The 22,757-nt window shown below is 52.4% G+C and overlaps 3 protein-coding genes across 4 annotated transcripts; 1 reads left to right on the top strand and 2 right to left on the bottom strand.

The window, feature by feature from the left end:
- Nucleotides 1-1,608: 1,608 nt before the first annotated feature.
- ZNF48 (zinc finger protein 48) lies at nucleotides 1,609-6,378 on the bottom strand. Its single transcript, XM_079944941.1, has 3 exons — nucleotides 5,826-6,378; nucleotides 5,571-5,664; nucleotides 1,609-4,433 (listed from the first exon to the last, which is right to left on the bottom strand). The coding sequence occupies exons 2-3, from the start codon at nucleotides 5,647-5,649 to the stop codon at nucleotides 2,632-2,634; spliced, it is 1,881 nt and encodes a 626-aa protein (XP_079801067.1). The 5' UTR covers nucleotides 5,650-5,664; nucleotides 5,826-6,378; the 3' UTR covers nucleotides 1,609-2,631.
- Nucleotides 6,379-13,302: 6,924 nt separating this feature from the next.
- On the top strand, nucleotides 13,303-16,900 carry SEPTIN1 (septin 1). The gene is made up of 11 exons (XM_079945829.1): nucleotides 13,303-13,338; nucleotides 13,510-13,600; nucleotides 13,693-13,779; nucleotides 14,029-14,152; nucleotides 14,463-14,597; nucleotides 14,697-14,814; nucleotides 15,468-15,569; nucleotides 15,690-15,789; nucleotides 15,972-16,137; nucleotides 16,369-16,459; nucleotides 16,568-16,900. The coding sequence occupies exons 1-11, from the start codon at nucleotides 13,336-13,338 to the stop codon at nucleotides 16,652-16,654; spliced, it is 1,104 nt and encodes a 367-aa protein (XP_079801955.1). The 5' UTR covers nucleotides 13,303-13,335; the 3' UTR covers nucleotides 16,655-16,900.
- A 280-nt stretch (nucleotides 16,901-17,180) lies between these two features.
- Nucleotides 17,181-22,124, bottom strand: MYL11 (myosin light chain 11). Of its 2 annotated transcripts, XM_079945776.1 has the most exons (8): nucleotides 22,053-22,124; nucleotides 19,346-19,384; nucleotides 18,624-18,719; nucleotides 18,296-18,371; nucleotides 17,991-18,095; nucleotides 17,805-17,883; nucleotides 17,470-17,518; nucleotides 17,181-17,378 (listed from the first exon to the last, which is right to left on the bottom strand). In XM_079945776.1, exons 2-8 carry the CDS (start codon nucleotides 19,346-19,348, stop codon nucleotides 17,274-17,276), a joined length of 513 nt encoding a protein of 170 aa, XP_079801902.1. In that variant the 5' UTR covers nucleotides 19,349-19,384; nucleotides 22,053-22,124; the 3' UTR covers nucleotides 17,181-17,273. The 2 variants fall into 2 exon arrangements, with proteins under 2 accessions (XP_079801902.1, XP_079801903.1); XM_079945777.1 differs by lacking the exon at nucleotides 19,346-19,384 and having other exon boundaries at nucleotides 22,053-22,072.
- Nucleotides 22,125-22,757: the final 633 nt, after the last annotated feature.

The raw sequence follows: 22,757 nt of genomic DNA, 5'->3' as shown, positions 1-22,757 counted from the left end.
AGATGGACAAAGAGGTAGCAGTTTGTGGGACTGTAAACTCTCGTGAAGAGAACATCATGTCCCAAGGACATCGTTCACCAAAGTATTGAGTGAGCCTTATTGTGTGCCAGGCCCCTTTTAGGACTGGGAGGTAGAAAGTTGAATTTGGAAGTCTTTATCTCACTTTTCACTATTCTGCATTTCACTATTTGCCTTCAGCCTCACTAGAAGTTTACTTGAGTTCTTGAATCCCAAGGACTTGGTGCATAGAACACACCATTCGCCATCTCATCTCCCACCTCCTCCTTTCTCGGCTTGTTCCAAGTCATTCTTTACGTCTTAACATAATTGCCTCTTTGGAGAGGCATTGAACCATGTGGGAGTCTCTCCTGCATGCCTGCTTCCTGCATAGTCTTTACCACACTTGAAAATATTTGTTCAATGTCTAGCTTCTGCGTAGAAACTGAGGGCAGAAACTTTGTCTTATTCATCTTTCTATGCCCAGTACCCAGCACACAGTAGGTAATGCTGTTGAGTGTCTCTTTATCCTAAAGAAGCTCTCGATGTGTTAAGGGAGCTTAACACATCAGATGAAGGGGGTTCTAACCAGGCTGGAGGTTTAGGGAAGGCTTCTGGGAGGAAGTAACACTTGAGGTGTTTGGATAGGTTAACACGTTGGGAAGGGGGGCATTCCAAGTTACAAAAACAGAATATTTAAGAGGCACGGGTCTGAAACCACAGTTTTATAGAGAGGACATGCGCACATACGGCAGGGTTTTTAATAGGGGAGTGAAGTGGTCAGATTTTACAAAGTTCACTGCAGGCTACGTTGGAGGCCAACCTGGTAGGGAGGTGAGACACGGCAACCAGCAGGGAGGATCTTCCCAAAGCCCCAAAGGCCTCCATTCAGGTCTATGGGTGTTTGTGTGCACTTAGGACAGAAGCCGCTGAGCACTCCAGACCTGAACTCAAAATTCTGGGATTTCGAATCTGTTTAACAACTTGGCAGGGGTGGGAGGACTGGGAGGAGCCGCGCTGCAGCAAGCTTTCATTGGTTTCTAAGGAAGCCCGGCCGACGGTTAAGATGTCGCGAGAGCTTCTACCCGGGGACCGTTCCCGCACGCAAATTAGCTGAGACGACAAGCCTGCGAAGTTGTAGGGAGTGTTGTACTTCATTTCTTAGATGGGTGAACCGCCCTAGTCTTTTTTGTCCCTGGCCAATCAGGTCAGTTCCTTTTTCCCCTTCCTCCCTATTGGCGCCCTCCTCGGAAAAAGCTAGGAGTTGGAGTCCTGCACCTAATGACGCATGGATGGCTGGGAAATACGGTTGCCTTTCCTGGGGGATAGAGACATCCCCTTGGCCCTGCCTTTGGGCTATGCAGACGAATGACCTGTTTCTCGACAAATAAAAAAAGGGTCGCAGGGAGGTGGGGTTTCCCAGAAAGCAGAACATCAGTGTCGGGGTCTTCTGAGCTGGTACCAATTCCTGCCAGCCACTTTTCTCCCGGTACCTGTCGCCATAGCAACAGCGCTCGCAAAACACCCGCCCACCCCCACCCCCCACGCTCCCACCGAGTGTTTTTCCTTTTAAGGGTCGCGCTCGAGCCTGTGGCGTAGGTGGCTCCTGTGGGCAGCCAGAACTCAGGTCTGAGGCATCAGCTGACAGGCCTGGTGGCCGTTTTCTTAACCCGTTGTCAGAGCTAAAAAGCAGCTATGACAACCCAACTTCTTTATTTGACAGGGCTCAAAGAGAGCGAGTTTACAACATGGCTTATGGGTTTTGCCTGTGGCGACCCTTCGGCACCTTTTTCACCCCTCACCACGCACACACGCACACAAGAGTCCAAGCCTCAGACAAGAAGCAGTTTATTGGCGAGACACATGGAGATGTGGCTGTCAGGCCTTGGTGCTTCCCTGGCTTCTCCTCACCCCTGTACTGCCCTTCTGCCAGTGTATCTCTGCTGCCGTCCACCAGGACCTGGGCTTAGCACCCAGGGCAGATGACTGCTCTTTCTGCTGTCTCTGACCTGTTCTGCCGTGTCCAGGTGTCAGGGCAGTTTGGGCTTCTCCAGGGCAGATAGCTCTGGCCTCTCCAAGTGTCCTCTTCCTGGCTAAGACCACGTCCAGCGGCCTGAGGCTGGGTACTGCCTGCCTCACAACAATACTCTCACCATCAGTAGGGTGGTCAAGATGGCCTTGCCTCACTCTGTCACCCTAAACCTCAGAAGTCTCATTGTTGAAGCTCATAGGTCTAACAAACCCTGGTTCAGGGTGCTGGTCTCCCAGGGGCAAGGTTGGGAGGGGTCAATTTACAGGTTAAGAGGCAGCAGGAATTTAGAGTTCTTTAAGGGCCCTCAGGCTAAGGTCAGTTTGTTCATCAACAAATATTTATTGCCTACTGTATACTAGGCAGTGTTCTAGAAGCTGGGGGTATAAACCACACTGGCAAGGTCCTGACTGAGCCCAGCCAGGAGTTTCCTGAGCTTCAAGGTCATTGTCTCCAAATCTCTATTGCTATCTATCCACTCCTTTCTCCCATTTGTTTCTTCCCCTCCTTCTCCCTCCCACTGCCTCCCAGGCCCTTTCTTCTCTGCTTAAGCGGCAGATACCCTCCCCTTTGGTCTCCTGGGCCTCCACCCACCCTGGACCCCATCATTCCAGTCCCGTTGGTGGCTCCTCTTTGAGGGGCCTTGCCTGACCATCCCCTGTCCCAAAGGGCCTCAAGACCAGGTGCCCACGCTGGTGCTTGATGCGGGCAGAACTGTCACCAAAACCCTTGCCACACTCTGCACACTTGTATGGCTTCTCCCCGGTGTGTGTACGCCTATGTTTGACTAGATCCGAGCTCCGGGGAAACTCCTTCCCACAAAAGCCACACACGTGGGGCTGGCTGGGCCCAGAGGGCTGAGCCCGGACTCGGGATCGAGGGGCCGTGGGTGCTGAGCCAGGGGGGTTGTGTGGCCTCAGGAGAGTGGATGGTGGTGGTGGCCGAGCCCGTTCACCGCGGTGGGTGCGGAGATGCTTGACCCGGGCAGAGCTGTCGGCAAAACCCTTGCCGCATTCAGGGCAGAGGTAGGGTTTTTCCCCCGTGTGTACACGATGGTGTTTCACCAGGTCCGAGCTTCGGCGGAAACCCTTGCCACACTCAGGGCACTTGTGGGGCTTGTCACCCGCCAGCGGTGGAGGCGGCTCCCCAGCCTGTGGGCCCCCAGGCTCCGGCTCCAAGCCAGGCAGGCCGAAAGGGCCATCACCTGAGTGCGAAGGGCTTCGAGGCGTCAGCGGGGGGTTGGTGCCAAGGGGAGGTGGGGGTGGGCTTGAGCTGGGGGGTGGGCTGGGGATCAGGGGGGCGAGGGGGTAGCCTGGGAAGCTGAAGTCCTGGGGCTCCGCGTGAGTGAGGCGGTGGCGGAAAAGGGTGGAGCTGAGGCTGAAGGTGCGGGCACACTCCGGACAGGCATGAGGCCTCTCGCCACTGTGGGTGCGGAGGTGCTTGACCCGGGCGGAGCTGTCAGCGAAGCCCTTGCCACACTCGGGGCAGAGGTAAGGCTTCTCTCCTGTGTGCACCCGCAGGTGCTTCACCAGATCTGAGCCCCGGGCAAACTCCTTTCCACACACATCACAGCCAAAAGGCTTGGGCCCCAGGTGACTGCGCTGGTGGCTCAGGAGGCTGCAGCTGAGTACAAATCTTTTGCCACAGTCAGTGCAGATGTATGGCTTATCCTGGGCCTTAGGTCCCTGTGCGGCTGCCGTGGCTACTCGAGATGGCAGCCGTCGGGGCACCACGGGCCGGGGGGGCTGCTCCCCCCGGTGTGTCCGCTGGTGCTTTATGCGGGCAGAACTGTCGCCAAAGCCCTTGCCACAGACCCCGCACTTGTAGGGCTTCTCGCCCGTGTGTGTCCGCTGGTGTTTCACCAGGTCAGAGCTCTGCCGGAAGCTCTTGCCGCACTCACCGCAGATGGTGGGGCGCTCACCAGCAGGGATCCTGGATCGAGGAATCTTTGGGGGGCCCTGGGCTGGTGGCCGGGCTCTGTAGGGCTTTTCACCACTATGAGTTCGCTGGTGTTTGATACGGGCAGAGCTATCCCCAAAGCCCTTGCCACAGACCCCACACTTGTAGGGCTTCTCCCCTGTGTGGGTTCGCTGGTGTTTCACCAGATCTGACATCTGCCGAAAGCTCTTGCCACACTCGCCGCACACGGCAGCCCGATCACTAGCCTGGCCCCAGCGTGGTTCTCCCAGGAGCCGAGGGCCTCTGTCCCGGGCCTGTGGTTTCCCAGGTCCCACTCTCTGGACCCACAAGTCATCCCAGGTCTGAATGCCTTCGGGTTTGAGAGAGGCATTTCCTACTTCATGACCTGGGGCCAAATCTTCCTCTTCCTTGAACCCCAAGTCATCCTCCTGTGGGGCATGTTCAAACTCATCTGGCTGAGAAATCTCCACGTTCTCACTCCCTAGACCTGGGGAAAGAAAAAGGAGTTGTAGACCCTGCCCTTTGGCTCAGCCCCTATCTTTGATAGCAACCTCCCCAGAAAGGCGTCCTTGACCATCTGTGGTTGCAAGGATCTCTCTTGCTCTCTCTCCTCTGAATTTCTGAAGCACTTATTATTGTCTGTGCCTCTCAGTAACAGTAACTTCCTTTTACCGTGCCCTTCATATGTGCCAATAACTTAACCAAGCATTACTGAATCCTTGCAAACAATCCTATGAGGTAATACTGTTAACTACCCCCATTTTACCCAACATGGAGACTCCGAGAATTTAAGTCACTTGCTCAAAGTGAGTTATAAAGTAGCAAAACCAGGTTTCTAACTCAGGTCTGTCTGATTCTCAAGTCTGTGTTAACCCCTACATTATATTGCCTGGTATTTGCTAATTACATTATATCTTTTTTATATTAGCCCAGTCTGTAACTTATTACTTCAATCATCTTGTGTGTACCTGAGAGGACCCAGACACACACCTGTCCCTCAGGATGGGTAAGAGAGATAGGCACAAAAAATTATAATTGCAGGCTCAGAATAACTGTGCTGTCACGAGAGAGAGGAAATAAAGAGACAGGGCTGGGCTTTCACAGCAGAGAAAAGAGTAAACCATGGAAAGGGATGCTGAGACTAGATTAAGCATGTAAGATCTGGATTGAACACTAGGCTAAGGCTTTTAATTAGTAGCAGAAGGGAGCTAGGGAAGGTTTTTGTGAAGGGAGACAGGATTAGATCTGGACTTAGATCAATGTGGCTGCACAGTGCATCACTGGAGAGAAAAGGGCTGAGGGGAGGCTGCTGCAATTGCCGGGATGAGACAGAATGAGGCCTGAAGTAGGGCAGAGGCAGCAAGCCTGCTGATCACTGTCGGGGACGGAGAGGGAGTCCTTGAAATGATGCCCCTCAAGGCCTGGCGCATAGTAGGTGCTCAGAAACACTGGCTCCATCCCTTGGCTTTTGCTCTCCTCCTCCCCGCCCGCCCCCCCCACCCGCCCACCCCCCGGAAGCACAGTTCATGTCCGATTTTTCTGGGTCTGGGCCAGGCAGAGCCCAGCACCGGGGTCCTCACCCGGCCATTACCTGCCCACGGCGGTGCACCGCTTTGGCCCTCACCTGTGCGGGTGCCTCTCAGCTGCTCCCTGTCCTCTGAGCCATGGAGATCCGCGCCCCAGGGCCCCACCGAGCGCTCCATCGCCGGCACGCCGCCCTGAGCAAGGGGACAGACACAATTTCACGGTCACACAGCCATGTGCGGACGGCGGCGCCCTGCCCTCTGCTGGCCGGCACGGGGACCGGGCAGCGTTCGGGTCCGAGGTACGGGGCGCGGCTCCCGGTGATCCCCACCCGCGCCGCCAGCCGCCCCTGCACCTGCTGCTCCTTCCGGAGCGCAGCCGCTCCCCTTCTCCTCCCGCCGCCGCCGCTGCAGCAGCCGCCTCCGCCACCCCGACGCCCTCCGGAGCTCCTCGGCGGGGCTCCGGTGCCCGCGCCGCCAACGGCTCGGGGATGTGGGCTCGGCGCCAAACGGGGAGGGGGCTCCGTCCCAGGCGTTCCCCTGGGGCGGCCGCCGGGGGCGGGGACGGGAAGCGGAAGCGCCGGGTGGCACCCGGCCGCTCTAGGACCTTGGAGGAGCTGCACGCTTGTGGGGGCAGCCCTCGTCCTCCAGAGCTCTGTGGCCGGCGGGCAGCCGCGTGCCGCGGAGAGGGCTACTCTGAGCCGAGGACAGTTGCCCGAACTCGGTGGTATTAACCGTGTGCCTCCTGGTCTGGAGCTGGATGTGGTGGGCCGAAGACTTCCTAATTGTCGCTGTGTCGGGCCACCCGCGCCGAACTCCGGAGCTGGCCAACAGCGCCAGCCACCCCGGCCCGGAGAGACAAAGAGAGATCCAAAGGCAGACCCAGGGAAAGGGGTGGGGGAAAGACCAAGGCAGACAAAGGGCGGCAGAGGGCGGCGGAGACCCCAGATGGGGCGGGGGCGGGGCGCCGAGACACGGGAAACAAAGCGGGACCGGTCGGCGAGGCAGAGGGCCGCGCGTGGGGGCTGGGCTGGGGGAGACAGGCAGTAGCGGGAGCTAGTGGCAGACGCCAGATAAATGCTGAGGAGAGGCAGGCCGATGGACACAGACCTGGATCCGGAGTCGTAACCTAAGAGCCCTGAATCAGAGAGGATGCAAAGGCAGAGAGTCAGAGACTGCAGCAGACCAAAAACACAAGAGCAAATGATTGGCCGCCAGAAACAAACACATGTAGAAACAAATAAGAGAGACATAAAGTCGTTGAAGCAAAGTCGGAAGAACTACAAGAAAAGGCAGGGAACCTGGAGAGAAACAGAGGCAGAGGAACGAAGAAACAGGCAGAGACAAAGAGAGACAGGGACACAAAGAAAGAGGCCATGGGGAGACTAGGGACAGGTCTACAGCCCTACCAAGGGAGCCCAGGGAGAGGCTAAAACATTAAACCCTGTTTCCCAGCTTGGTGGGACCCTGGCTGGGGCTGTGTTCCAGTGGTCCCAGGGGTGTGATCCCCAGTATCTGTACTCTGGGCAAGGTTGCCTTTGGGGAGGGGGTGGGGTGCCTGTAAGTGTCTGCAGCCCATCTAATGATGGAGAGGGGTAACCAAGGTTTGTATATCAATTAACATTTATTAGTACCTCAGTGCTATGTCAAGAGTTTGGTAAAGAGATGAAACACGTGTAAGAGTTGTCCTTGGGGTGCTACCAGTTTAAAGGGGCAAGCAAACAAATCATGATAAATAAGAACTCTAAGGGCGTGAGAGAGTTACGTTCACCGATTCAAGATAGTAGGAAGAGTTCTTATTTGTGGGAATGAATCTGTATGGTTTTGTGTACCTGGTATGCATGAATGTTAGACACGGGTAAACATGGAGCACAAGTCAATCAACACATACTTATGGATCATCAACCGTAAGTCTAGACCCTGGAAATACAAAGAAATCCCTCAGGGAGCTCTCTCTGCTCAGTAGAACATGGAGACATACAGATGATATGACAGATTGTATACCGACCTAATAAACAAAGATGTGATAGGAATGCAGTACAGAGAGAGAGAGACCTGTAAGAGTTTAGTGGCTGTAGACACTGTCTTTAAGTTCATTCATGCAGAGTTTGATTCCTGACCTTGTCATTTGCTCCCATTTAACCTTGGGTGGGGAAGTTACTTCTGTTTCCTGAACTGTAAAATGGGGATAATACTTAATTTGAATGGTTGAGGTGTAAAGTACTTAGTAAAAAATATCAGTTATTACACTTTGGGCTGAAGTAACCAAGGAAGAAGGTGGCATTTTTGAGCTGATCCTTTCAGGACAGGTAAGATTTCAGCCAAGTCCAGAGCCTGGCTGAAGTGGGCCTAAAATGAAGAACTCCAGGCAGAGGGAATGAAATGAACAATGGCCCACATACTAATTGCAAACCTACTATGTGCTAGAAGCTTGGGATCCAAAGATGATTAAGATCTATCCTCAAAGAGGAAGATAGATAATAGTTCTGTTTTAATGTGTCAAAAGTTTACATAATAGGAAAGTAGTGGAAGCTGCAGATGAGATGGTAAGTTAATCATCTGTTCCACAAACATTTCCCGGGGGTCCAATATGTGCCAGGCACATGTGCTGGGAAACAGAGGTAAGAGGGTACCAAAATGGCAAAGAGCCAGCCCCTCTTGGAGGAAACCCGCAAAGGCTGGCCAGCCCGCATGCCATACTCACTTGGAGAGCTAGCTCTGACTTTGAGAAGACAAAGCCTGGAGTTATTGGGTCTGAACCTGAACTCAGGTCTAAAGACATAGAAACCCTTTCAGGGATGTCTGGTAGGGCCATAGGTAGCTATGAAGATATGATGGAGAGATGAAAAAGAACTAATCCAGATGATTATTAAATGGGAAGACTGCTGTCTACAATTCAGTGCCCCATAGGAAACTCAAGGGGGGGATCTTCCTTTCTACAAACAGGCCCCAAACCTTATCACAGGAATAATTGGGCATAATTTGTTGGTGTTAATAAGCATGTAAATGGAATATTGTGTCACTGCTAATTCATATCATCTCTGCACTTAACCAAGCCAAGAGCCTTTTCTGAGGGCATTTATTAGTATGCACAAATGCCTTAAATATGTGACTTCCTTTGACTCAGTAATTCCCCTTATAGAAATGAGGCCCAAGGAAATGGTTGGACAAGTGCACAATGATAGCACCACAAACACAGTCATCTCAGCTCAGCGTTGTTTATCACAGGGAAGAATGGGAATCAGCCTGAATACTAAGCATCTAGAAAAATGATAATGTAGATGTGTATTTATGATCATAGATATATAAGGTGATGAAAACAGGTTTCCAAAGTTATGATCCTAGTTTTGTGAATATATATTTATTCATATGTACAGGCATATGAGATAATCTAGAAGGATGAAAATCAAAATGAGGATATATCATGGAATGATATTAGATGTAAATTTTTCTAACCATTTGCATTTGCTAATTTTTCCATGAGAATATGTATTGGTTATACAGTAAATAAATGAATATAAATGCCATTTTTTCTCTTTTTTTCTTTTTTTTATTGAGGTATAGTTGATTTACAATATTATGTAAGTTTCAGGTGTACAACATAGTGATTCACAATTTTTTTTGTAAATATTTATTTTATTTATTTTCCTTCTTTTTGGCTGCATCGGGTCTTAGTTGCGGCACACGGGATCTTCGTTGAGACATGTGGGATCTTTCATTGCGGCGTGCCGTCTCCTCTTTGTGGCCCTTAGGCTTCTCTCTAGTTGTGGCGTGCGGGTTTTCTCTCTCTAGTTATGGCACACAGGCTCCAGAGCGCGTGGGCTCTGTAGTTTGTGGCACGCAGGCTCTCTCGTTGAGGCACGAGGGCTCAATAGTTGTGGCGCGCGGGCCTAGTTCCCCCGAGACATGTGGGATCTTAGCTCCCCGACCAGGGATCAAACTCACGTCCCCTGCTTTGGAAGGCGGATTCGTTACCACTGGACCACCAGGGAAGTCCCAGTGATTCACAATTTTTAAAGATTATACTGCATTTATAGTTATTATAAATTGGCTGTATTTCCTGTGCTGTACAATATATCCTTGTAGCTTATTTTAGTTTGTACCTCTTAATCTCTCAGCCCTATCTTGCCCTTCTCCTTTCCCTCTCCCCACTAGTTTATTCTCTAGATGTGTGAGTCTGTTTCTGTTTTGTTGTATTCGATAGTTTTTTTTTTGTTTTTTATATTCCATATATAAGCGATAATATATAGTGTTTGTCTTTGTCTGACTTATTTCACTAAACATAATACCCTCCAAGTTCATCCATATTGTTGCAAATGGCAAAATTTCATTCATTTTTATGGCTGAGTAGGTAGTATTTCATTACGTGTGTGTGTGTTTGTGTATGTATATATATATGTATATATATTTTATATATGTATATATAATACCATATCTTCTTTATCCATTCATCTGTTGATGGACACTTAGGTTGCTTCCATATCTTGGCTATTGTAAACACTGCTGCTATGAACATTGGGGTGCACGTATCTTTTTGAATTAGTGTTTTCGTTTTCTTCTGATATATACCCAGGAGTGCTATTGCTGGATCATATGGTAGTTCTATTTTTAGTTGTTTGCAGAACCTCCATACTGTTTTCCACATTGGCTACACCAATTTACATTCCCACCAACAGTGTACAAGGGTTCCCTTTTCTCCACATCTTGCCAACATTTGTTATTTGTGGTCTTTTTGAATGATAGCCATTCTGACAGGTGTGTACATGTTATTTTCTTAAATATTATTTGAATAATTCAGGGAAGAGCTGATTAGAGTCTGAACACAGGGCAGGGGCAAGACGGTGAAGGGTGTAGAGAGGAGGGGCCAATTTTTCTCATGGATAGAAAGGACTTGGAAACCAATTGGATATACTTGTGGAGAGCAAAGGAGGGAGGAGTTCAGAGTTTTAACTAGGATGGTAGGGCTGCTCAGCCTGGTGAGAAATGCAGGGGGAAGGGTTGTGGTGCAGGGGGAAGGGTATAATTATCCCTTCCCTTGGCTTCTCAAAGTACTCTGTTTATCTCATTATTACACTACATTTTTAGCACCAGTGCTGTGTGTCACTCTTGCTTGTGGCTGTCTCTGTCTCCCCAGAGGGCGGCAACCCTGGCTGATTCACTCTCTCTGGATTCTCAGCAACTAATGCAGAAGAGCAGTCGCTAGATTGGAGCTAGCGGCACTGTTGCACCCCTCAGCTCATGTAATAGCAATAACTAGCGTCATGTGTGAGCTCATCTTTTATGCCAGGCACTGCTAAGAACTTTATATGTGTTAGGTATATAATCCTCGTCATGCCCCTATGAAGTGAAATTATTAATGGCATTATTTAACAGATACAGAAACGAAGTCACTGAAAGGTTAAAGATGCCCAAGGTCACACAGCTCTTAATTATTCTATGTCTTTATAATCATGAAACTTGAACAACTTCTGTGAATTCAGTGTGGTGGGAGCGTCCAATCCCACATGGTAGATGAGGAAAGTAAGGCCCAGAGAGGTGATTTTTCCAAGGTTACATGAAAGGAGCAGTACTAGAAATGAGGTTGAAGTAAGGAAAATGTGGTAGCGTAGATGGATCTTAAAAGATAGCGCTGATTGAAAAAAATTAACAAACAAATACATATTAGTATGTACATATATAGCTATTTGTGTAAACATGTACTATGCACTGCACATTTTTCAAAATATGTACAAACTAAAAAATTACACATTAAGCACATTAGAGTGGTTGCCTTAGGCTGAGGAGAGGAAATGAGTGAGCCCTGAGGTGGCATAACAGGGCACCACAGACTAGGAGTCTTAATCAACAGATGTTTATTTTCTCATAGTTCTGGAGACTGGAAGTCCAAGATCAAAATGCCAGCAGAGTTGGTTTCTGGTGTGGCCTCTTTTCTTGGGTTGCAGACAGCCACCTTCTCACTGTGTCCTCACATGGCCTTTCCTTTGTGCATGTGCAGAGAGAGATTGCTGGTGTCCCTTCTTATAAGGACACCAGACCTATAGAATCAGGGCCCCACCCTTCTGACCTCACTTAACCTTATTTCCTCCTTAAAGGTCTTACCTCCAAATATAGTCACATTGGGGGTTAGGGCTCCAACACATGAAGTGGGGGGTAGGGGGACACAATTCAGTCTATAACAGGGGCTAAATGGGAAATAATAAATAGAACCATGAAGAATAGAGAAAGAAAATGGGGTTGGAGCAATAGGCAGGATCCAGATTGAGCAAGGCCTTATAGGTCATACTAAGGGGACTCGCTTTAAAGTTTCAGAGAGGTCACTCAGTTCATAAATGCTAAAGCTAGGGTATGTGTGTGTGTGTGTGTGTGTGTGTGTATATATATAGTATATTGTATACATAACTGATTAACTCCAAAGCCCATGTCATCCGAAACCACTCTGAGTCCTGATAACAAAATATAAATGTGTGTATTTCATCTTACTATGAAAAAAATGGAGTTCAGAGAGGGCAAATCACTTGCCCAAGGTCACACAGTAAGTGGGAGAGCTGAGGTTTGGGAAGTTCTTTCTGACTCCAAAGCCAAGCTCCTTTTACAAGTTCTGCAGCCTGCCAGCCTTTGTCCCGGACCAATTTCAATCACTCACTCTTTCGTGCATTCATTTATCTAGTATATTATTTATTGGCACCTTCTTTATTTTTTCTTTCTTTCTTTTTTTTTGGTGGTACGCGGGCCTCTCACTGTTGTGGTCTCTCCCATTGCAGAGCACAGGCTCTGGATGCGCAGGCTCAGCGGCCATGACTCACGGGCCCAGTCGCTCCGCGGCATGTGGGATCTTCCCGGACCGGGGCACGAACCCGTGTCCCCTGCATCGGCAGGCGGACTCTTAACCACTGCGCCACCAGGGAAGCCCTATTGGCACCTTCTTTGTGCCAGGCCCTGTGCAAGACACCAGGGATATAGAAATTAGAAGACATGGTCCCTGTCCTCAGAAAACTCAGCGGGGAGTAGAAGAGATATCCAGATAAGCAAAGGTGGGCAATGGAGGGGCCTGTGAAAGGTGCTGGGGAGTCTAGAGGATGGAAAATGACTCTGCCTGGGGTGGGTGGGGAAGGTTTCATAGAGGAGGAAGAAGAGCCCTTTGAATCAAACCCTAGAAGGATAAAGAGCAGTTCACCTGGTGCAGAAGAAGGTAAAGGTCAACATACACAGAGCCTAGGATATGGGCACTCACTAAGGGTGAGTGAAAGATGGGGTGATGAGGTCAGATGGGAGAGGCTTTGGCTGCCAAGTCAGGACTCAGAATTGATTCTGAGATCACTGGGAAGCCCATGAAGGGTTTCAAGCAGGGGAGTGCCTTGGCCAGGATTCTGAAGGACAGTCTCTCTAGAAGAGGTGTCCAAAGACCTGAAGTTCTTTTAAGAATCCAGTGCAAAAGCTGGCGAGGAAAATTGATTGCCCCTCCCACCCTCAATCTTTGTTATGGCTTTTGGTCCACTCAGACCCTTGGAACATTTTTTTTTAACCACCTCTGTCAAAGCCTTCATCTCACTTGCTAGAGAGACCAACCCACTTCCTTCCTCTCTGCTTACACCCTACCTCCCACCAGGGTGATGGGGTTACAATGGGGCTTGGAATAAAGGTGTACAGAGAACAGGGGGGTTGAAGCTTCCTATTGGGGTTATGGGCAAAGGTATCCAGGAATTGAGGACCACAGCTCTTCTTGGTCTCAGCTTTTCCCACCTGTCTGGGCCAGTTTGAGCATCTCAGCTTCCTACATTGCCCGCCCCCTTGTTTGCCGCCCTCAACTTCCTGCCCCACCAGAGGAAGTGGGGAGAGACAGCAGGTGCAGCGACAGCTATCGGGGCCATGGTGAGTCTTTATGCCCAGGAATCCAGGCATCTCTGCCCCCAGTCCCCTACCCCCAGGTTAACCAGGTCAACCCACAATAGGCTGACTTCTCCTAGCCTCTGAGATCAGGTTATCCTGGGGGCCCTGCCTGCTGCCCCCAGCAGCCTCATATTGTCCACCCCCTGCCAACAGGACAAGGAGTATGTGGGTTTCGCCGCCCTCCCCAACCAGCTGCATCGCAAGTCCGTCAAGAAGGGGTTTGACTTCACACTCATGGTGGCAGGTCTGGAGGTTTTGGAGAGGGGCCTGGCAAGGGGTCCTCAAGAGACCTTGGCTGTCCCCTCACCTGACCAGCTGGGGCTGTCTTGTCCACAGGGGAGTCAGGCCTGGGAAAATCTACCCTCATCAACAGCCTATTTCTCACCAACCTCTATGAGGATCGGCAAGTCCCAGAGGCCAGGGGTAAGACCCCCTCCTCACCGTGCTCTCCAGGCACTCTGACCCCCTCCTCCCATGTCCCTAGACTGCACTCTCTTCCTTTCCAACTGGGTTTCCCATGACATTCTGGGGGACTCAGGCAGCTCACTGCTTTTCTCCGAGACTCGCTCTCCTCCCCTGAAAAATGGGTGGAGGCAACTGTGAGTCTGAGAAAGGAAATTAGTCCTGCCTCAGGCCCCTACCCAGCTCCCTGACCTCTCCCCATCCTCATAGCTCGCTTGACACAGACACTGACCATCGAGCGCCGGGGCGTGGAGATCGAGGAGGGGGGTATTAAGGTGAAGCTGACCCTGGTGGACACACCTGGCTTTGGGGACTCAGTGGACTGTTCAGACTGGTGAGGAATGGGGGAGGACCTGGGGCTCAGCTTCCCAATGTGGCTACTCTGTGGAGACTGAGGGGTCAGATTCTGGGCTGGTCTGCCCTGCCCTACCCCCCGCCCCCAGCCAAAGGTGGGGCCTGTTTCTGGTGGCCTTGTGGCCCAAATTGCCCTGTACTTCCCGACATCTCACCTGCCAGTTTCCTCTTATGTCTTTGTTTGGAGCCAAAGAAACTACTTCCCACACCCACAGTCCTGGCTAGCCTTTTCCCCTTCCCTGTGCTGTGGTCCCTGTTCTCTGACTTGCCGCTCTCTCCCCACACCCCAGCTGGCTGCCCGTGGTGCGCTTCATTGAGGAGCAATTTGAGCAGTATCTTCGGGATGAGAGTGGCCTGAACAGGAAGAACATCCAGGATTCCCGTGTCCACTGCTGCCTCTACTTCATCTCACCCTTTGGCCGGGGGTCCGAGGGGCACCCTGGGGAGTTGGGACATTTGGGGAGGGCTGGAGGGGGAGTGTCTCTGTGCCCTGAAACTGAGCCCTGACCAATCCCTGGGTGCAGGCTCCGGCCCCTAGATGTGGCCTTCCTCCGGGCGGTGCATGAGAAGGTCAACATCATCCCAGTCATTGGCAAAGCAGATGCCCTGATGCCTAAGGAAACACAGGCCCTCAAGCAGAAGGTGTGTGCGGTGGCCTCTGACATTTGGCCTCACATGAAGCCAAAAGTCAGGATCAAAATCGAACTCAGCCTTGACTTCTTTGATCTTGGGGTAGCCCTTTTGGAGCGTGATGTGTCAGGCTAGACTGTGGAAGAAAGTTTCTGAGGAAGGTGGGTCATAAGCTGCCTAAGGAAGCCATGTCTCTGGAGGTTCGGAATAGAATCCCTGGGCTGGATGCTTGGCTAAGGCCTGTCTGAGGCCAGGGGTGTAGACATAATGACCAATATTATCCTTCTGGCCCCAGGATGCTGACTGCCCCACCCCCCCACCTTCCCACGCCCCTGTGTCTTCAGAGCCCTTTCCCACTGTTTCCACTTATGCCTCTCTCTCCTGATCTTTCGGTGTCTGCTCAGCTTCAAAACTTCCCAGGCATCAGTCTTCCTATTAGGGTAACTGTCTCAGTTTTTCACCATCTACGTCTCTGTCTCTCGTTGTTTGAGATTTTGTTTTCAGTCATCCCATATGTCCATCTTTCACCATCTCTGTCTTTCATGTCTTCCTCTCTGTCTCTTCCACCCCGTGTCTGCGTCTATATCTCACTGTCTCTGGTCATGCAATGTCTGTGGTTCACAGTCTCTGTGTTTCTCACCGTCTCTGCATCTGTCTCCTCCAAGATCCGGGAACAGTTGCAGGAGGAGGAGATCAATATCTACCAGTTCCCCGACTGTGACTCTGATGAGGATGAAGACTTCAAGAGGCAGGATGCGGAGATGAAGGTGCAGAGGCAAAGGAGGAAGGGGCAGAGAAGCCAGGGAGGGCGGATGTGGAGGTGGGAGCTGAGAAAGAGGTTTCTGCCCAAAGGGGGCCAACGGTGATCGCTGACTCCTGCCCTCTAGGAAAGCATCCCTTTTGCTGTCGTCGGTTCCTGCGAAGTAGTGAGGGACGGCGGGACCCGACCGGTGAGGGGACGCTGCTACTCCTGGGGCACCGTGGAGGGTGAGTAAGGCCAGGAACGCATTCTGAGGCCAGCAGGGAGCCCAGGACGCCTCCGAGTCAACCGCACCCAACAGGTGAAGTTGGGGAGAGTTCTGGTCCCGGGGGTCCTAAAAGTCAAAAGAGGGGTCCTTGGGCAGCAGACCCGACCCAAGCTCCCCGACTCTTGCCGGTCCGCCCCCCAGTGGAGAACCCACATCACTGCGATTTCCTGAACCTGCGACGGATGCTAGTGCAGACACACCTGCAGGACCTGAAGGAGGTGACGCATGATCTGCTCTATGAGGGCTACCGGGCGCGCTGCCTACAGAGCCTGGCCCGGCCTGGGGCGCGTGATCGAGCCAGCCGTAGGTGAGAGCCAGGGCTGACTCCTAGGTGCTTCCAAGGCTCTGCGCTCACCATCCATGACCCCGGCCTTCACCTTCTAGACCTCTCTCCCGGAGCCTTTCTTTCCCCACCCACTTTGCGTATGGCCCTAACCTGAAGGACATGGTCCCGCCAAACCCCAGGCCCTGCCTCGCGGCAGTGACTCACAACCACGGTTCTCGACTTTGATTCCTGCCCCTTTCCTCCACCCCCTAGCAAGCTCTCCCGCCAGAGCGCCACAGAGATCCCGCTGCCCATGCTGCCTCTGGCCGACACGGAGAAGTTGATCCGCGAGAAAGACGAAGAGGTGAGCAAGCACCTCTCTTTCCCCCAGATCAAGGCCCCAAATCCTCTTCGAAGTCCCTTTCTGGCCTTGCCCGCCCAGTCCCACTGCCTGCAATCTTGCTCCGCACAGCTGCGCCGCATGCAAGAGATGCTGGAGAAGATGCAGGCCCAGATGCAGCAGAACCAGGCTCAGGGCGAGCAGTCGGACGCTCTCTGAGACCCCCGCCCGGACCCTACTTTACCTTGCCTCCGCCTTCAGTTCGTCTCTTGTCCAATCCTCGAGCCCTAGGCTGCCCGGCGCTTAATCCCGGAGCCCCAGCCTGTAAGGCCCGCCCTTGCAAGGGGTTAGCGGGCTAGCAGGTTCTCCCAATCCTGGAGTGTGTAGCCCCGCCTTTGGCTCCGCCCCGACCCCGCCTTGGCTCCGCCCCAATCCGCCTCGGCCCACCTAGCGAGCCAGAGCTTCCCTCCCATTCCCTAACTCTCCCAGCCCCTAACTCTCCCACCCCGCCCCACTTCACCCAAACGGCGACTTCAATAAAAACTGAATTTCCCTGAGGCCACGCAAGTCTTTTCTTTCCCAGCGGGAATAAGCGGCGGGCGTAGCGGGTGAAACCGTTCCACCCAGGCCTCTGGGCCACTATTTATTCATTCATTTGCTGGGCACTCGTTTCGTGCCAGCCGGTGTTTCAGCGCAGCCTCCCACCTGAGCCCTGCTCACACAAACGCACTGAAGCCGTCGCGGATAAGAAACGAGACCAGTTTAATTTATTAGGAGTCAAGGTGGGGTGGTCGCACTGGCAGGAAGGCGTTGCCCAGCAGAGGCCTAAGAGGGTCCGCTACTCCTGGTCCTTGGCGTCGCCATGCGTGATGACGTAGCATATGTTCTTGTAGTCTACGTTGCCGCCCACGTCGGGGGGGAAGGCCGCCCACATATTCGTGATCTGGGGAAAAAACGCAGGGGTATCTCCAACCGGTTCCTTACGTTCCCCTTCCCCCAGCCCTCTGCTTCTCCTAGGCCCTTTCCCCACTCACCTCTTCGCGGGTGAAGCGGTCACACTGCGTGGTAAGCAGCTCCTCCAGGCTGGAGAGAGGTGACAGAGGTTGGGCTTCGTGATTCCTTTCCACTCCCTCCCACCTCGTGCCCGTTGCCATTCCCAGTCTTGCCTTGAAAACCAGGGTTACTCTGGATTCCTCTTTGGTCTCCCAAACACTCTGGCCTCCCCCCTTTTGCCCTTCCCCCTGTGTGCTGTGAAAATTTAATCCCATCGCCACAGTCCTAATTTTTCCCTTATCTCTGGCAGTGCCTAACTCTTGGTAGGAATTTAAGGAGGCTTTCTGTGTGGGAGCAGCTGGAGGGTGTCACTTACAACTGCTTCTTGATGGTGCCCTTCCCCTCAGGGTCCAGGACCTTGAAGGCTCCAGTGATCACATCCTCAGGGTCGGCACCTGGGGGAGTCAGAGGGCACATGAAGCTGAAGGGTTGCTAAAGGGTCAGTCCCTGAAAGGTCTGGGGAGAGGCATCTGGGGGTTTGGACCCAGGACACTTCATTCACCTTTGAGCTTCTCCCCAAACATGGTCAGGAAGACAGTGAAGTTGATGGGCCCACTGGCTTCCTTCATCATGTCATCTAGCTCCTCATTCTTCACATTGAGACGCCCTGGAACAGGGTGGGGGAAGCATGGAGTGGAGTGGGGTCTAGGGGCCAGGGAATAATGCTTCCCATAAATTCACATCATCCCATCCATTTTTTATCTGGGTAGACTGAGGCCCAGGGTGGACCTGGCAGGGCTGGAACCTAAGGCTGCTGAATTCCCAGGACTCTGCAGCCTTGAATCTTTACAGGTGGAGTAGGCTCACCCATGGCTGCGAAGGTGTCCCGCAGGTCCTCCTTGTCGATAATTCCATCACGATTCTGGTCAATTACTGTGAAGGCCTGTGGAGGGCCAGGGTAGGGAGAGGTTAGGTCCCCCATGGCCAGGCTTCAGCATCCTTACTCTAGGCAGATCAGATTCTGAGATTCTGGCCCCCAGCCAGCCGTCCACTTCCACTCCAAGCAGGGAGGAGTACAAGGAATTCTAAACCCTTCCCCTTCTGCCAACAGGTGCACATTCCAGGGAGGGGTTGGGGGAGGGGCAGCAAGGGGAGTCTTTGGTCAGCCTTCAGTCTCCCTTCTCCCCGCCCTTACCTCCTTGAACTCCTGGATCTGGGTCTGATCGAACATGGAGAAGACATTGGAGCTTCCGCCCTCTGCCACTGCCTTTCTCCTGGCCTTCTTGGGTGCCTGAGGGATGAGGGTTGGGCAGAGGGGTTCATGGACCAATCCCTACTCCTCTCTAGAGGCGATGGATTAGATTCAGGCTTCTTTGAGTCCATTCCTCTAAAGCAACTTTTCTGGCTCTAGGCTTCCTCTTCCTTATGCTGAGGAGACCTGCTGCAGTTGTACCCCCGAATTCCTCTGGGTAGCCCTCAAGTCCCCATCCTTCCGTCCTACCCAACAAGTGGAGTGTACCTCCCCTTCTCAGTGCCCTGACCCTGCCTCCTCTGAGTCCCAGACTTGCTGCGTGACCCTGATCACTCACTCACCTGAACCTCTACTTTCTCATTTATAAAATGGGAGTGGGAACACTTGTCTGGCTGGTCCCGGGGGTTTTAGGAAGATGGAGTGCAGGATGGCATGGAGCATGCTTTGAGAGGGACTGGGCTCCTGCGAGTGGAGTGTCTAGGCAGATTATCCTTGGTTGGATCCTCTAGGGCATCATTCTGTACATTCCCCATTAGTGATATCAAGAAAGGGAAGATTCATCTTTTTTCCTCTTGCCAGACTGGGAACCAGCTACTTTCTTTCAAAGGATGAGGCTGCCCTGAGGTCTGAGGGATCTGGGCAGGGGCTGGGGGATTCTCACTCACCATATCTTAGGTCTCCTGGGGGCCAGGCAGTGGCTCTGGCTGGAAAGGAGCAGAGAGTCAGCCTGGGGCGGTCCCTCTGGAGTTATATAGTCCTGCCCCAGGGAGTCATTAACATACCAGGGTAACCTTAGCCCTGTGGGTGCCCACCCCAGATACCAAAATAGCCCAGCTCAGGGCCTCTCCTTTCTTGGGCTGGCAACAGCTGGAGCCCAGGGAGGGAGGGAGGAGGGAGTGAGTCTTGGGATGCAGGTATCACTAGGACCTGGGCAGGAAGGAATGTTCTTTCTCCCCAAAGGAGGCTGGAATGTGCCAGGGTTCAGAGAGGGCCCAGGCTGAGACACAGGACTAGGAAAGAGATGCACCAGGCTCCTGTACCCCTGTGTGGGGTGGGCCCAGATTTAAACCCAGTAAATTTATTGAGTACCTACAGTGTTCCAGGCACTGGTCCATGCTTTGCAGGTGCACTTTGACAAACACAGTCCCCCCCACTGTGGAGTTCACACTCAAGGGTATGTATATGTGGGGGTAGTGACAGAGGTTACAGGTGGGAGAGAGCTGCCTGGGGAAGCTGAAGGATCAGGAAGTCTTCTACATCCCCTTCAAGAAGAGGGGGGATTTTGTGAGGAAAGATGTGGGGCATGGAATCACTAGGTATGAAGAGACTAGACAGCCTGGAGCAGAGAGCCTGCTCTGTGACCCTGGGCTTTGCACTCCAACTCCCTGGGCCTTGGTTTCCCCCTCTATAAAATGGGCACGTAATTCCCATCCCACAGAACTTCTGGATGTGAACACTATTTGGAAACAGTTAGTGAAGTATAATCATTATTTTTATTTTTATTTTTCGGCTGCACCACATGGCTTGTGGGATCTTAGTTCCCCAACCAAGGATCGAGTCCGGGCCCTTGTCAGTGAAAACCTGGAGTCCTAACCACTGGACTGCCAGGGAATTCCCATAATCATTATAATTAATATTCAGGCCCTGCCTTGGTAGAACTTACAGTCTAGCTGTGGAGACAGGGTAAATGCAGAAAATGACAAACCAGCTGGTCAGGAGTACAGAAGTAGAGGGCATAGCAGCCCTATCTAGGAGTATGGGAATGACGTTATAAAGGCTGGTAGAAGTGAGTCAGGTGAAAGTGGAGGAACAGCCATGCTAAGTGGTGGGCACAGATGGGCAAAGGCCTGGCGAAGTGAAAGATCAGAAGTGTTCAGTTTGCCAGAATTGGGATGGGGCTCGAGCAGAGGATACAAGGGGCTGGACATCAGACACTGGAGGGTCTTCAAATGCCATGCTGAGGGCTGAGACCTTGGGAGCCTTGGAAAGGTTTGAAACAGGAGAAGGACATGGTCTAGTGTGAGTCTATAATCACTTTTTTGGATACTGGTGTGAAAGTTGGAACTCAGAGGAGGGGAGTCAAGGACACCAAGAGGGAAGCTAATTGCTCACCTCCTCCTCGGTGGCTGGGATGGCCAATGGCTTCTCTCTCCAATCTGGGCTAGAACCAGCTAGGCTGACTGTGTGACTTTGAGGTACGCTCTCCCACCCCTCTGGGCCTCGGTGCCCCAGTCCATTCCGTACAGTGGAGGTCTGCGGAAATTGTGGGTGAGGAAGCCCCAGGAGGCCCAAGGTTGGCAAGGACACCCGTGTCTCCTCCTCCTCCTGTTCCCTCTCCTCCTCCTCCTGTTCCCTCTAGGACCTGATGTCCTAAGGAAGTCTCCTCCTTCCCTCCCCCTCCTCCAGCCTCATACCAATGCCTCTAAGACATTTGCTTTTCTGGTCACTGGGGTCCAGGCACCTGTTGTCTCTAAGAAGAGAGACAGAGCCACCCTAAACTTAGCAGCTGCCCTTGGCCTCCTGCACTGGCCCCTCCCTGCCTCAGTCGACAGCTGCCTCACCTTATACGGTTACCATGGGGGTCCAGGCCCAGGGAGGAGCCCACTTATTACTGGGTTCTGGGAGGGGAGGAGAACTCCAAAGAGGGGGATGGGGGTAGTGCTTAGGAAGCTTGGGCCAAATGGAAAGTGGAGAAGTTGAGGAGGAGGAGATCGGGAGTGGCATAGCTCAGACACTGGTTCACGGGATCTGAGTCTGAGCTGGGAGTAAGGAGCCTCAGAGAACTCAGCAACCAAGTAACTGGGAAGCTGGGAGCTAGGCCTGACTGAAATTTCAGGATGGTGGACTTTGTATGGAAATTGGAGCCCTCCTGGTGCTGAATCCTGAATCCTGGACCTCAGGGGAATGAGAGCCAGAGAGAGAAGGGGCTGGTAAAGTCAGGGCTTTGTGTTTGTGGTCTAGGGTAGCCTGGAGGGCTCATGAGATTGGGGTCTGATTTCTTAGCAGAGAATGAGGAGCACAGAGGGGTGTATCAATGAGGAGAGAGGAGTTGATGGCATGGGTCCTGGATCCCCAAAAGAACACAGATATGGGAATTCATGGTATTGGGAATTCATGATTTGGGGTCTGGGATCCCCACTAGAATGGAGGGGGCACTCAGAGGATGAGTTCCAAGGAACTGGAGCCCAGATCCTGGGGAAGAGCTCAGATAGAAGGGGCTGAGGAGAGGGACTTGGGGATTGGGATACCCACAGGAAATGGTGGATCCAGAGAGATGAGTCACTTATAGGATTTTGGGGCTCTGGTTATAGTCGCCTGGGATTTGTTGCGGGCTGGAATGAGAATTAGAGGCTAAGTGAAGGGCAAGAGTACCTGATCAGAGCACTGGATCAAGTGCCCTGTGGTGGGCTTGGGAGCTGAATAGAGAATGGGGCCCACGAGAGGACTCAGGCAGGGCAGCGTGGCGCTCTTATTGGCTAACGGTTGCACCCGGTCCCCGCCCCCTCTCCGCGCTGTCCCCAACTGTCACCCCCACCTCCCGCGCTTGTCTCCGGTTGTCACCGACATCCCTGGCTTGGCACTGCCTGCTGGCAGCACCCCTTCCCTTTGGATGCTGCATTGGCTGAGACAGCTGTCTATCTTCCTCCTTTTGCTAAAGTGAGAGAATGCATTCATTGGCTGACGAGGCAAATTAATCGCAAATTTGACCCTCCCCTCCCAGCTGTCATTTCTTCCTGACCTTCTTGGGACACCCAAAGAATCCCTCAGCTCTTATCGACTGCGGATGCTGTCTGTCACCGCCCAAATAGACATCACTGTCTGTCAATTTGACCTCCGCCTACTCCCCTTTTCATTGGCTCCCTTTTAACCTTTCCTATTAGGCAGGCCCGCCTCTTCTCGCACAGCACCCGCCTCCTTCTACAGTCGTTCACTCTTCAGCCATCTTTATTGGCCAGGAGGTTCACCTTCCTGCTTTTCTATTAGTTACTCCCTTCGTCCCGCCTCCTCCTGCCTTCACTCGCCCTCTCATTGGTTTTATAACCTCCGCCTTGTCTGTTTCTTCTTCCCAAATTACCC

The sequence above is a fragment of the Stenella coeruleoalba genome (genome assembly GCF_951394435.1).
Source record: "Stenella coeruleoalba genome assembly, chromosome: 15".
In the NCBI taxonomy this organism is placed as follows: Eukaryota; Metazoa; Chordata; class Mammalia; order Artiodactyla; family Delphinidae; genus Stenella; species Stenella coeruleoalba.
Note: the sequence above shows the minus strand (reverse complement) of the source record. Positions and strands in the feature narration are given on the sequence as shown.